Source organism: Osmerus eperlanus, chromosome 16, assembly GCF_963692335.1.
Source record: "Osmerus eperlanus chromosome 16, fOsmEpe2.1, whole genome shotgun sequence".
In the NCBI taxonomy this organism is placed as follows: Eukaryota; Metazoa; Chordata; class Actinopteri; order Osmeriformes; family Osmeridae; genus Osmerus; species Osmerus eperlanus.
The window spans coordinates 11,985,755-11,999,415 of record NC_085033.1 but is presented as its reverse complement, the minus strand read 5'-3'; the positions used below and the strand labels follow the sequence as shown (position 1 = coordinate 11,999,415).

Here is a 13,661-nt window from a genome sequence, read left to right as displayed (position 1 = left end):
ACTTGATCAGAATACCCATTTAGCACAGACACAGTGGCAAAGACGTCAGACGCTCTTATCCAGAGCGACTTACAGTAAGTACAGGGACATTCTCCCCGAGGCAAGTAGGGTGAAGTGCCTTGCCCAAGGACACAACATCATTTTGCACAGCCGGGGAATCGAACTGGCAACTTTCAGATTACTAGCCCGCTTCCCTAACCGCTCAGCCACCTGACTCCCAGACTTACAGTCTGTGCACTTAATCACTCTCTGGAGCAATCCGAAAGATGTAATGCACTGTAAATATGACAAACATTTTGAATGAACACCCCAAGGAACAACCCCCAATCACACTCAAAACCGTACGGTGACAAGCCCAGGATTTGGCTGGACAGCGTCCCCCTCACATCTGGAAGCCTGGCAGGGCGGAGAAGCATGTCACAACTGTGCAGGGTTGGAAAGGAGGGAGATATCATGAGCTCCTGTGTTGAATTATGGATTCAGACTGGAGCTCTGAACTCGAGACGTCTTTCTGGGTTACATGTCTAATAGTGTGTGTGTGTGTATGGGGGGGGGCTCTGTCAGTCTATTTCATTGTCCATCTCTCTCTCTCTCTCTCTCTCTCTCTCTCTCTCTCTCTGTGTCTATCTGTCTCTCTCTTTCTATCTAATCAATTTTGGTATCAGTGATCAGTGACCTTCCATGAACCCCAACCTCCTTCCTTACCAGAACAAGCTCACAACTGACCCGTCCCCCCCTCTTCTCCCCTCTTCTCTCCTCTGTTTGACTGTGTGTGTCTGGACCTCTTACAGACCATTTCAGGAAGGGTGTCTCGCGTTCATGAGCCCCTGAGTCTGAAGTGATGGAGGCTGGAGAGAAGCTGTATGCAGCATCACTGCCAGGGCCAACTGGCTTAACAAAAGGTTTCATAAGATCAGGACCTCAATCTAGTCCTGGTGGAGGTCCAGGAAAAGGCTGTACACAGAGCTTCCTCGGCTCTAATCACCGATAACACTGTTAGAACCTTCGATCTGTGATGATCTTTATCTGTACTTACTATATGCACTCTTTGTATGTCGTTTTGGATAAAAGCATCTGTTAAATTAATCAACTGTAAATGTAAAAATGTTCAAAATCTAAACGACCGTGTGTAAACTGGGGTGTAGTAAACATTATTTCTCTTTCATGGGCCGTGCCCAAGAAGCCTCAAAGTGAAATGACAAATGAGTCAGTTGAAGCCACCCCCTCACCCCAGCTTGTCACCACTCGTAAGCTTCCTCGCTTGTCGTGTCTCTGAGTTATTCTTAGCATGGATCCCCCACTATCTTCAGTAAGCGAAATAGCTAATCAGATAGACATATAGTTCATGCTCACAGAACTGAAACTATAGTGACAAACATTGTCTACTTCTGTTCTTGTGCCCAAACTATTAACGACTGTGGTCTCAGCTTCAGAGCAATCATTCATAGTCCTTCCACTGTTTCCAGCTTTCAGTAGAAGGAATGATTGCTGGGTACTGGTCCCAACAGAAACCTCTCAAACTGGGCACTCACCTATCAATTTATGAAGGACAGGAAAAGAGAGGGTTAATTTGAATAGAGCAGTTATATGCATTTTGAGTGAGAAAGAGAGAGAGTACTTTGGAGGAAATCTGTGGAGATTAGGACTCCCAAAGAGAAGCTGAGGCAGAGATGCAGGGGGAGACTAAGCCTGCAGCCAGAATCCTCCAAACCTGCCCTTGACTGTGCTCACTGTAGGACGAGGACCAGCGAAGTGAGGGAAAGGAGGCAGGCCAGGAGAAAGAGAGAGAGAAGGGGAAAGAGAGAGAGATTGAGAGCAAGCGATAAGTGCACAGTACCGAAACAGATGGTGAGGTTGAGAGAGAGAGGAGAGAGAGAGACAGAGAAAGCGAGAGAGAGAGACATAGAAAGAGAAAAGAGAGACGAGAAACAGAGGAAAGTGTACATACATTAGAATACAGAGCTGTGAGAGTGAAGAGAAAGTCTCAACACCAAGTCTGATCAGATCAAACGGTCTCCACAAATAAAGTATTCTAAATGACACGGAATAGAATATGTGAAATGACAGCTGTATCCCCGAAAGGACTTAGTTTGTGTGTGTGTGTGTGTGTGTGTGATAGAGTGAAAGAAAGAAGCAAAGTGCCTCCTGCTTTCTACATACTTAAAGTCCCAATTAATCGGAGACAGTGGCCCCAGAGTGTCCTGAACCAGGATCTAAGGAGCTGTGAGGAGGCCATGTGATGCTACTCTCTGCTCCCAGCAACAGCTGATGTCTCTTCTATGGGGAGACATGTCAAATGTACAAGGAAATGGCATCCGTTTCCTTGTTAATCATTCCCTAGATTTTCAAAAAGGTACTGATGCCACATCCGTCTAGGTCTGTAGAATTGTAATGTATGAGATAGCAGGAGGGATTGCTAGAACTGGAGTAAAACATGCATTACTGGAGTTAAGCTTCGGGTTGGAGAACACTGTGGTTGTGTTTATGAGAGCTGTTGCACTGTGTGTAGCTTTGGGGATGCAGGGGCGGGCTATTGGGTTTGTCTGTGTTTTGGGCCAAGGCTGGAGCTGAGTTCTGCATTGCCGACGCCCCGAAGTGTAGAAGAACATTCTTATTAGATATATTCATCACTGTGCTGCCATTTAGCAGTCTAGGTCATACGTGGAGAGTGGAGAATGCTAAGAGATCTATTTCATTGAGGGGGAGAAGCTTCTGATGTGTAATGGAAATAGTGGAGAGAAAAAATAAATCAGTGTACTGGATGCACACACACACACACACACACACACACACACACACACACACACACACACACACACAAACCCATCAAACACACACACACAAGTACACACTAACACACCAAACACACACACAAACACACACTGGCATCCTGGCGTAGAATGAATCATAGCTTACTAGGGCAGAAAAGCCTGTGCAAGCAGAATATCTAATGGTAGGGAAGACAGTCTCATCCAGGTGGGCTTCTGTTTGACATTCATCTATGACTAAACACTCTCTTGGAAGGGGCCTGGATGCAATTACACTCAAATCTTTAAGCCTTGTACAATGCTTACCCAAAGTATTACCATCAAATGAGCACCATTTTCATAGTCACAGTACTACAGCGAGAGAGATCAGGTGACATCATAATAGACAGAAAGAGAGGGTTTGGGGGTGGGTTGAGCTGAGGGGGGGTATGGTGTCATTACTCAATAGTTGATAAAAGCCAGTGGCTAAAGCCTAGTCGAGGAGGCCTGCTGTCGTAATGGGAGAGTCTTCATTATGGATGTAAACCCAGTGGGCTCTGAGGGTCATCGATGAGAGGACAATAATGTAATGGGTTGCTCTGGGGCGGGACGTGACTGGAGGAACTAACTCCTCGGTTACCCCTGAAAGTTTGTTGAATAATTAGGTTATTTGTCAAAAGGGACTGTCTTAATGAATCCGAATGGGGAGAAGTGTATGAACATGTTGAAAGATTAGGTCTCTCGGTTTTTCACACACTCTACACACGCTCTCTCTCCTTATTTCTGTCTCTCTCTTGGTTTGTCATAGTCTCTCTCTCTCTCTCTCTCTCTCTCTCTCTCTCTCTGTTTCTCTCACTTTTCTCCATTTATTGACACATTATGCAGTCACAGAAACAGAGACTATGGACTTACAAGAACACAGATACACACACATGCACACACCCTCATATGCGCACACACATACAGAACACAAACAGGCACACTGCAGCTCAGTGATAGGCCACTGTCCAAGATGGCAGAATGGATTGTAACATCTGCAGTGCAGCACAAAGCACTGGAGTGGAACTCAAAGAAAATCGCCAAGACAACTGCATTCAACCTTGCTGATGCAGTGTGGGAAGTGTAGTTTAAGACCTGAAGGGTATGAGTTCCATGCTCAGAAAATGATACTGAGTCTCGGTAACTCACTAACTGAATAATAACACAGCCATGTGTAATTGTGCACAAATTATATGATTATGGTTTCAGTATTTTTAGGTGAGAAAATGATAATGGGGTAGTGGTAGCGGTTCCTTTGTTTATGAAGCTGCAGACAGGAATATAGCTGAGACCGTCACTGATGGTGACAGCCTGAGAATTTCTAATTGAAATAAACATATTTCATGTCTCCACGACAACTGTGAGTGGATCTAGTGCCTGTTTTATTACTTTCACACTCTGCTTTACAGGCTGACTCACTTAGACATTGTAGACAGACTAGACTATCAGGGCAACACACACACACACACACACACACACACACACACACACACACACACACACACACCACACATAATTTCATAAAGCACAAGGACAAGGACTCCAAAGAATAATGGATATGAATAATAATGTAATATTTTAAAACTCAGATTTGGCTGTAGAGTCATCTCTTTTTACTTTCCAGAGAAAGAGATTCTATCTCATCTTATATTTCTGAAGACATGTGAGGTTCATGTAATGAAAACAGCTGGGAGGGACTTGCAGGGAGACAGACAGACAGAGGGGTGGGGGTGGCTGGCAGAATGAGAGCCACAATGTGAGAAACACAGAAATAACCCTCTACAGCATCTGCAGAAAGTACAGAGAGAGTTGGGGACTCTCTGCCTTGTCATATTTACAGTGAAGATTTAGAGAGGTTTTGATAGGGCTTGACTTTAATTCCCTTAAACACAATCTGGGGATGATGGATGAGAGCTAAGCTTACAGTAAACACACAGGCACTGACACTGTCAGGAAGTCTATGGACTGGATGGCACCAGAGTCTAGACCCACAGGACATTCGGACCCAGCAGCTTCCTCAGCTAAATCATACCTTTTGTCCACAGTACATGTTTGGATTATACCAGTTAAAACCAGCTCAGATGGCTTCCTATGGCGAACAGATGAACTGAGATGGACCATTACAATGTTGTTATGGAAACTGAAGAAGATTCCAGAACAAGCAGATTGTTGAAACATTTCACAACACACTCCGCTCACATTCCCACAGTTGCTTCCATTTTGCAAGCCATCCCTCGGCCCCTACCCCTCTCTCTCTTCATCATTCTCTTTTTGCCATCTCTCCATATCCTCCTCATGGCCTTCTGTTCATTTCCAACTCTCTCTCCACCCCCTCCTCTCTCTCTCTCTCTCTCTCTCTCTCTCTCTCTCTCTCTCTCTCTCTCTCTCTCTCTCTCTCTCTCTCTCTCCCCTCTCTCTCCCCTCTCTCTCTCTCTCTCTCTCTCTCCACCCCCTCTCCCCCCCTCTCTCTCCCCCCCCCCCTCTCTCTCTCTCTCTCTCTCTCTCTCTCTCTCTCTCTCTCTCTCTCTCCACCCCCCCCCCTCTCTCTGTCTCTCTCTCTCTCTCTCTCTCTCTCTCTCTCTCTCTCTCTCTCTCTCTCTCTCTCTCTCTGTTTCTCTGCTACGGCACACAACATGGGGATGATGTCAACCACTGACCAGAGAGGTTCGAGCTTGTGTTTCAGTCAGCACATTTGGGTTGCGAGTCCACTCATCTCTACAAGCATGGTTGGCCTTTGTGGATGATTATAGATGTATGGCTATAGCCCTATCAGTGCCACAGTGACTCATGCATGCAGTGGCTACTGTTGAACTCCTTCATTAGACCTCAGCACTCTGGGTGGTCACTGGAAGAATAAATAGCCGCAGACCAACGACATGCAGAGAGCTCCACAGACCATGATGGAGGCTGGGTCACACAGGAACCCCCAGAAGGTTCCACAGTCCTGTGCAATCTGATAAACTACAACCCTGGAATACACCATGTACTGCAGCTCATTAAGAACTAGCAGCGTTTAACGGGATTGATGCATTTTGAATAAAGGGATAAGCTGGCTCTCAGGCCACACACATGAAATCTTACAGTTTGAAATGAATTGGTTTTACCTCATTGATAATTCTGATATCCATGCATCCAATATGTACACTATTGCATCCTTTGTTGGATTTGTATTATATGTTGTCATATCAAGTACTGTGTATGAAAATAAGTATACTTCTTTTTATAGTGAATCAATCATCTTAGAGTTTCATTCTACACATTCTAATATCTGAGTTACCGACATTCAAGTAATGTATTAAAATATTTCTGTATTGCAATATATTTCCAATAATTGTTTTAAATATAATTTGTGATAATAAATGTGTTTAGAAATTACATTGTGACATGTTTCATCTGTTTAAATGGACATATATGTACAGTAGGTTCCTTGCAACGTGAAGCCTGACCATGTTGGTTACATACCGGTACTTCATGCCGGTGAGTTTGGCGGTGGACTCCTTCAGGTTGTGGTGGTAGCGTTGGGTGAAGGAACCCAGGCTGCGGGCGATCAGAGCCACGGTGCGGAAGCGTGCCCGCGCCTGGCTGGTCGTGTTGGGGCTGGTGGCGTTCTGCTTGCTGTGCTCGCCATTCCGGGGCGCCTTCAGCCCGTGGTCCGTGCATGCGAAGGACACCTGCATGATGGCCCGCTGCTGGAGTCAGTGTGCAGACGTCTGCGGGTGAGTCTGTGTAAGTCCGGGGGTGCCGAGAGCTCGTTCGCCTCCTCTGCCTCAAGCTTCAGCTGTCGTCAGACCTGTTGAAGGAGGAGTTGTGGTGAAGTGGTCTTGCGAGAATGAGACAGTCCTCTCCACCGCTCGCTTCAGTCCCGGGACAGTCAGAGACAGGAGAGCACATCCACTGTCGGATGCCCTCGGGCCTCGTCGTTTAGGCTGTAGTAGAGACAGGTGATGAATGTCCAACGGTGGTTCAGACAGTGTGGAGTTAGTGTGAGACAGTGTCAGCTGCTGTAGTCGGGTGCTCCTTCAATTCCACCTGAGTGAGGGAGTGTGAGAGAGGCAGACTGAGGCGTGGGTTGACAGGAGGTCCATAATGGTTAGCTCAGAGTGCCCTCCCAGTCTCTCCACATGGAGCGGAGGGGGTAGGAAACAAATGTGTGTGCGTGTGAGAGGGAGGGAATGTGTGTTTGGTTTGGATGTGTGAGTGTTTGTGAACAAAATGAAGAGGGATAGTATATTTGTCTGAATGGTGTGAGAGTGTGTTTTTGTATTTGCATGAGAGACAGAGAGAGGATTGTGTGTCTGAAGAGAGCATGTTTGTGTATTCGTGTGTTTGTGTGTTCATGTGTTACTGTGTGTGTTTATGTGACGATGATGTGCGAGACTGATAATAATTGCCTGCTGTCCTGGGAGTTTACAGGCATTACAGTGACCATAAGAAATCTCTCTTTCTTCCACTCTCCCCTTCAATCTCTCCCTCTCTCTCTCTCTCTCTCTCTCTCTCTCTCTCTCTCTCTCTCTCTCTCTCTCTCTCTCTCTCTCTCTCTCTCCTCTCTCTCTCTCTCCTCTCTCTCTCTCTTTCTCACTGATTCAGTTTCATCAAAGAATCCCACTACTTCCATTGATACCAGCAGACTTGGAGGTGTATGTGTGTGTGTGTCTAACAGATGCCAAGCCCTCCTGGAACAAGAATAGGGATACTGCACCACACACATAGCAGCACACACACGCTAAAACACGTTGACACACAGATACAGACCTAAAGACACACTCTGGCATGAGCGCTGAATGCTCAGAGAGAAACACACACTCTTAAATGCAATGCACAATTGCACAGTAATTTCACACTATCTCTCTCTCACGCACACACACACACATCCAAACCTCTGACTCATTGACCCACACATGCACACACACCCCACGCACGCTGACATTGCAATGCAATCTTACCAACAGCAAGATATCCACCCCGCCTGAAGTCAAGAGAAGCAATGAGGGCACAGAGATAAATGATTGTGTCCTGAAATGTAAAAGAGGTGACAAGTAGGTCTATGCAGAGACCTGGAGCCCCATTGTGATCTTCTTTCCAGCAGAACCAGCAGTTTTGCAGACAGCTGTTTTCCCTCTACTAGTCCTTCAGACAGTGTGGAGCAGGACAGCCTCTGGTAAGCAGCTCTATAGGGAACCACGGCAACAACGACTCGCTTGATAAAGAGACCCTGAAATGACAACGGACAGGCGGAGAGGAGGCTGAGGGAGAAAAAGGATGCATGATCCCTCGCTCCGAGAAAGAGAGGACAGGAGCACAAAGAGAGTGGGAGCGAGGAGGAACGCGTGGTGAGCGAGAGCGTTAGTGTGAGAGGGAGAGAGAGAGAGAGAGAGAGAGAGAGAGAGAGAGAGAGAGAGAGAGAGAGAGAGAGAGAGAGAGAGAGAGGCTACATACAAGTCACTTGCGCTGGTTGAAATAACTGAAGCATTTTCCGAAAGAGAGAGAGAGAGAGAGAGAGAGAGAGAGAGAGAGAGAGAGAGAGAGAGAGAGAGAGAAGAGAGAGAGAGAGAGAGAGAGAGAGAGAGAGAGAGAGAGAGAGAGAGAGAGAGAGAGAGAGAGAGAGAGAGAGGGAGAGGGAGAGGGAGGGAGAGAGTTTGTCTTTGAAACAGAGAAACAGCGAAACAGAGAGCAAGAGTCTGGTCTGATTGAATAAAAAAGCTGTGTGCACTTGGGAGCGAGCAATGATCATATGGATCATTACAGAACCCTGGGCGTGAGACACGGACATTACAAACGCACTCCATTTATCTTCAATTTACCAAGTCACATTCACATTAAACAAAACAACAGTTTTATTCGTGTTCCCGATGGTCTGTTTACAGCTTGTTTAGATTTACACAGTGTACAAGGATTTGCAAACGGCAAGCCAGCTGACCTATGTGCAGAGTGACCAGAGTGCCCAGAGTGCCCACAGTGACCAGGGTGACCAGAGTGCCCACAGTGACCAGGGTGACCAGAGTGCCCACAGTGACCAGGGTGACCAGAGTGCCCACAGTGACCAGAGTGAGTGGTAATCGTGTGGTGAAAGGAACCCTAAACTCGTCCAACCAGGGTTGTGAGGGGGCAGCAGAGCCGCGTTCCTCTGTCCTCCCCCTCAGAATGACAGCGATGTGACATCGTGTAGGCTTTCACGGTTCATTGAACGCCAGAGAAGCCTGGGGCTAAGCTAGTCATATTTATATCCTTGTGTGTACATCCGGTACAACAGCAGCAGTTGTAGTATTAGACAGGGTCCTACACCTCACCCTCTCTTCTGAAAACTTGGAGCTGGCTATGGGTGGGTGGTTATGTGAATGACCGCCTAAGCTCGAATGATCTGCCTGTCAGATGAGGAATGAGTCCTTTATCTGCTCTGCCAATGTACTGACACTTAATTTGGTCCACGTAAGTAACAGGTTGTCTACTGTTTAACGGTAATGACCTTCTGAAGGAAGTCATTATTATGTTCACTTTTTCCTTGTTGTAATATTCCAAGAAAAAAAAATGGAAATCAACTTCTGTGTGACAGGACACGGATGTACATACGCATATTACATTACAAAACAATGGTAACAATACTGTGTCTGTGACATGCTACGTCCAGTGTGCCTCCAGATGTCCCACGGCCTGCGCCACAGACAGGTTCGCCAGGGTCCCACCTTAGTCCAGTAGGAGCCGGATGAAACAGGAGGCTTTGCTGGCGACAGCATATGCCTTGCTCTTTGCCTGGAGGGTTGGTTTTCCGCCACGTCGAACCCAGTTAAAAGTGTGTCAGTCAAATGTGTCAGCCAGAACTGTCACGTCCTGGGACAGAATCCCCAGCGGGCTGGACTTCTGTACCTCCAGGCTGAGTAGTGTACCTTGTCGCTCCACTAAAGATCTATTAATGAGTGAATCTGTGTCTGTGAATGAGGCAGACTGAGTCAGACTTACGCAATCCAGGCTGATGGATTGTTACGGCATGTTCTGTTTGGTGTTTAAAGAGAGACAGAGTGAAGGGTAAAGTTACTTTTAACTGTAAAAGTGCCTGAATCTGTAAAAATGCACAGGCCTGTTCCCAACCCAAGGGAAACACAGCCTTGATCAGTTTCAGTTCAAACAGGACTGATAAACTACTCCTGTTTGTCTTTGTATCTGTGGCCCTATTACAAATCAGTGATCTTTCAGGAAGGCACTGACATCTGACAATATTTGACAATGGTTTATCCTGGTATGCTGTGTGTGTCATTTGCATACAAAACGTTCAACAGATGTAAATGTGCCTCTCTCTAAATGTGTTATCTGTGCATTGACAGTACTTCTCTATGAGCCGACAATACTGCATGCCAAAGGGGACACATATGACATCACTGCCGCAATAGTCTGCCTCGAGTCTCCAACACTCTCTCTTTCTCCCTCTCTCTCTCCCCGTCTCTCTCCCTATTTCCCCCTTCTACAACTCTCTCCCCTGCTCTTCCTCCTTCCCCTCCACCCTCTCCATCCCTCTCTCCTCCTCCCTATGAAATCACCATTTAGTACGGCTCTCGCGTGCCTGCGCCAGTCCATAATAACACAGTATGCAGAGGATTAGCCAGGGAGCATGTGTCATTATAATGCAAGGCGTGGCTCCATACCACAGAGCTGGGACAGTGTGTTGAATGAGCCCTTACAGAATAGCTGTGACTCCACGTAGACATAATGGCCTGACGTATTGAGCACGGTGGAACAGTACGAACGCCACAACAGGTTTGAAGCATGTGTGTGCCATACTGATGAGAGTGCAGGAGTCCCACACAGGCAGGGGTCCGGGAACGCTGTCCTATAGAGAGCGCCAGAGAATACGTCGTCGTCTGCTTCATCATCGACCCTTAACGGTCCGCAATGTCGGCGATCATCTACCATTAACATTTTCACTTGCTGGCAGGACATCGCTGTCAACCTCATCAGCCGTAATCATCATCATCCTTATCATCACCACCCCTGTTGCCATCTACCATTATTATTTTCACAACTTCCTGACAGTCCTCATGCCCCAAAGCCTGCTTCAACATCCCTTCCATTCCCTGCCCTTGTCCTAGTAAAGTCTGTGGTGTATTGGATTAGAGAGCTAGGAGCTATCCGTAAGGTGACATATATCTACAGGGTTACACCAGTTACACTCATTATGCCCAGGGTGCCAGAAGACCTGCCCTAGAATCCCTGTTGATGAAATGCCTGGGCTGGCCAGCAGCATCACCCACAGAAAAAAAACAGCCAGCTAGAAACACATTATAATCAGACTTTTATATGACAGAAGAAAATGTAGTAGCGTGGCCTCTCCTCAGAGTGACTTGCTGGAGAAGAATATTATTGTGTACAATACAGTCACACACAAAACAGCCAGGTATTCTTTTGTTGTTTAAAGCTTAGTGTCATTGTACAAGGAAGACACAGATCGTGTTGTTAAGATTTACTTTTTTATGAGTGTTTGTTCTGTAACTGAATATATACCGCCATTACAAAGGATGATAACATAGATAAAATGGTCGTAAACATAAAAGGCACCACTACATAAAAGGTAATGGGTTGGCATTAGCCAGCTCTGATATGTTGCTAATGTATAATTCAACAGTGAGTTAGCATAGGCTATCAACAAAGCCGACTGCCGAAGTACTGGTCACAAGGGTGATAAGGAGAATTGATGATGACCACAGGTGGGGAAATGGGAGATTTACTCTTAATGGTATACCTGGTAGAGACCATCCTACCTAGGTATAAACACACGCGCACACACATTATTGACCCACGCTATTGGTAGACTAGGGACTTCCTGACCTTTACATACAAACAGACCTTCTTAGAAGTGAGGGTAACATTGGTTCTTAGAGGCCAACAGAAACAGATATGAGCTGATATGAATCAGCTCTTTAGGTCTTGAGAACGGCTTCCACACCTCAAAAAAATCTCTGTGTCAAACGTCTAGTAAACTGTGAAATACTGCTGCAAATGACAGCTATGTTCCACTCCATCACCCGGGCGCCACACGTTAAAGGATACCAATGTTTGGGGAATGCCTCGCTGTAAGCTTTGCTTACGTCCTGCGACGCAGCCATTCAGTTTTAGGCTACTTATAACGGGGTTCCGCTGTGGCAAGACGGAGAGCTGTAAGTGTATGGCTCCTCCTCTGCCCTTCAGATCAAACACGCCCGCTGTGGGTGCTAGCAGAACCACCCGCGGCCTCCCTTCCGAAGACTCCTCCTGATGACGAGCGTCAGGATGACATTAAGTATTTAACACGACACCTGCTGAGTCCACCTAAAATTTAATCATTAATTCCCGGGGTTAATAAATGATCTGCTCAAGACGTGTTGACATCCCTCCACTGAGTTTGTTTACATTTCAGGAAAAGTAATCCTCGCCATCGCGGACCGTCAATACCCAACTAACAATTACACTGATTGAGCTGTCACCCATGCAGATAAATGTGGTTTTGTCTCTATAGTGTGCCACTGTCATCTCAGTGGTGGCCTGGCAAATGATCTGATTATGTAAGACAGGTAAACAACAAAACCAATCACTTTTCTTTCTTTAATTCTCTCTCTCCACGTTCCTAACAAGTGCAAAATCCAGTTTTGCTGTCGAGATCATCACTCAGTAACAAGAACAATTATTCAACAATCATCACTTACTGTATTTATTAAAATGTCATCCCCTTCCAATCATTTGATAAAGGCTGAGTACTGTTTAGCGCAATAAAGATTTGGTCCAGTAGGTTAATTGTATTAATCACATCAACACACATTAATTATGCACTTGCCCTTTATTACACCCTGTAATCTCTACCTGTAGACCATGCTGTTGCTGGCCTGAATGCATCCCTGGAAAGGCTGGCCGTAGACATGGAGAAAGTGCTCCAGGCGATTCCGCTCCAGGGCCTTGCTGGCTGGTATAGCCCCAGGGAGGCAGCTTGTGGTGGGGCGCACTCTGGGCCCTGTTCCCTGCCGATGGTATAATGAGCTGGGGACTCTGTCTAACCTCTGCCCACCTCTCAGTCTGGGTACGGGGATCTCACTGCATGCAGCCTTCAGATACATCTCTAGATAATTTCAACAGCAAAGGTTCAGAGAATTGTTGGGTGATATATGCATTCAGTAAATCTTCTAAAACAGACGTGTTTATTCACCCTGTCTCTTGTTTGGCCAGAGCTAAATATTGTCTGGCACAGCTGAATACTGTGGACTGCCACTCAGTGTTGGAATGCTGAGTTCATTTAGGGTGGTAGGATTCAGGAGGTTATCTGTGCTTTTGTGATGGAAAGCTCCCGGCTTACCACTGTCCTACTAAGACAATTTTAGTCAGAGATATTTAGGCTGCAGAGAATGTCAAACGCACACACACACACACACAAACAAACACACACACACACACACACACACACACACACACACACACACACACACACACACACACACACACACACACACACACACACACACACACACACACACACACACACACACACACACACACACAAACAGTGACAGCAGGCTATTGTCTGCAGTATCAAAGCTGATAAAACCTAGAACAGACGTCCTCTCTGTGCCATACCTGTGATGTCAACTTTATTCATAGATGATTGATAAATTAGATAACAAAGACAGCTTTTGTTTAGGCCTCTCAGATATTCTGGTGGCACCAGAGTAGAGCGCCTGCTCGTCTATAAAGTAAGCTAAACAAAGGCTGCAGATATTTCAGACTGTATACTCAATCTGAAGCTGAGTCACAGTGCAATCCCCAGCACCAAACCCTACCTCTGACACGTGCAAACATTTTAGGAGACAGGGTAGGAGAAGAGAGGGTAACACAGGCAGGAGCAGGGCGCTTCTTCTCGAGGAC

At 46.3% G+C, this 13,661-nt stretch overlaps 1 protein-coding gene across 3 annotated transcripts in view; it reads right to left on the bottom strand.

Moving 5' to 3' along the window:
- Positions 1 to 12,922, bottom strand: part of kcnab1b (potassium voltage-gated channel subfamily A regulatory beta subunit 1b) — a 29,160-nt gene extending 16,238 nt beyond the window's left edge. The window contains exons 1-2 of one of the 3 annotated variants that reach the window (XM_062482393.1): positions 7,730 to 8,153; positions 6,249 to 6,815 (exon numbers count right to left, since the gene is read on the bottom strand). In XM_062482393.1, coding sequence (XP_062338377.1) covers positions 6,249 to 6,463 — 215 coding nt within the window. In that variant the 5' untranslated portion in view covers positions 6,464 to 6,815; positions 7,730 to 8,153. Of the gene's footprint in view, positions 1 to 6,248; positions 6,816 to 7,729; positions 8,154 to 12,608 lie in introns of those variants that run through there. The other 2 variants (XM_062482394.1, XM_062482392.1) reach the window with 2 other exon arrangements.
- Positions 12,923 to 13,661: the final 739 nt, after the last annotated feature.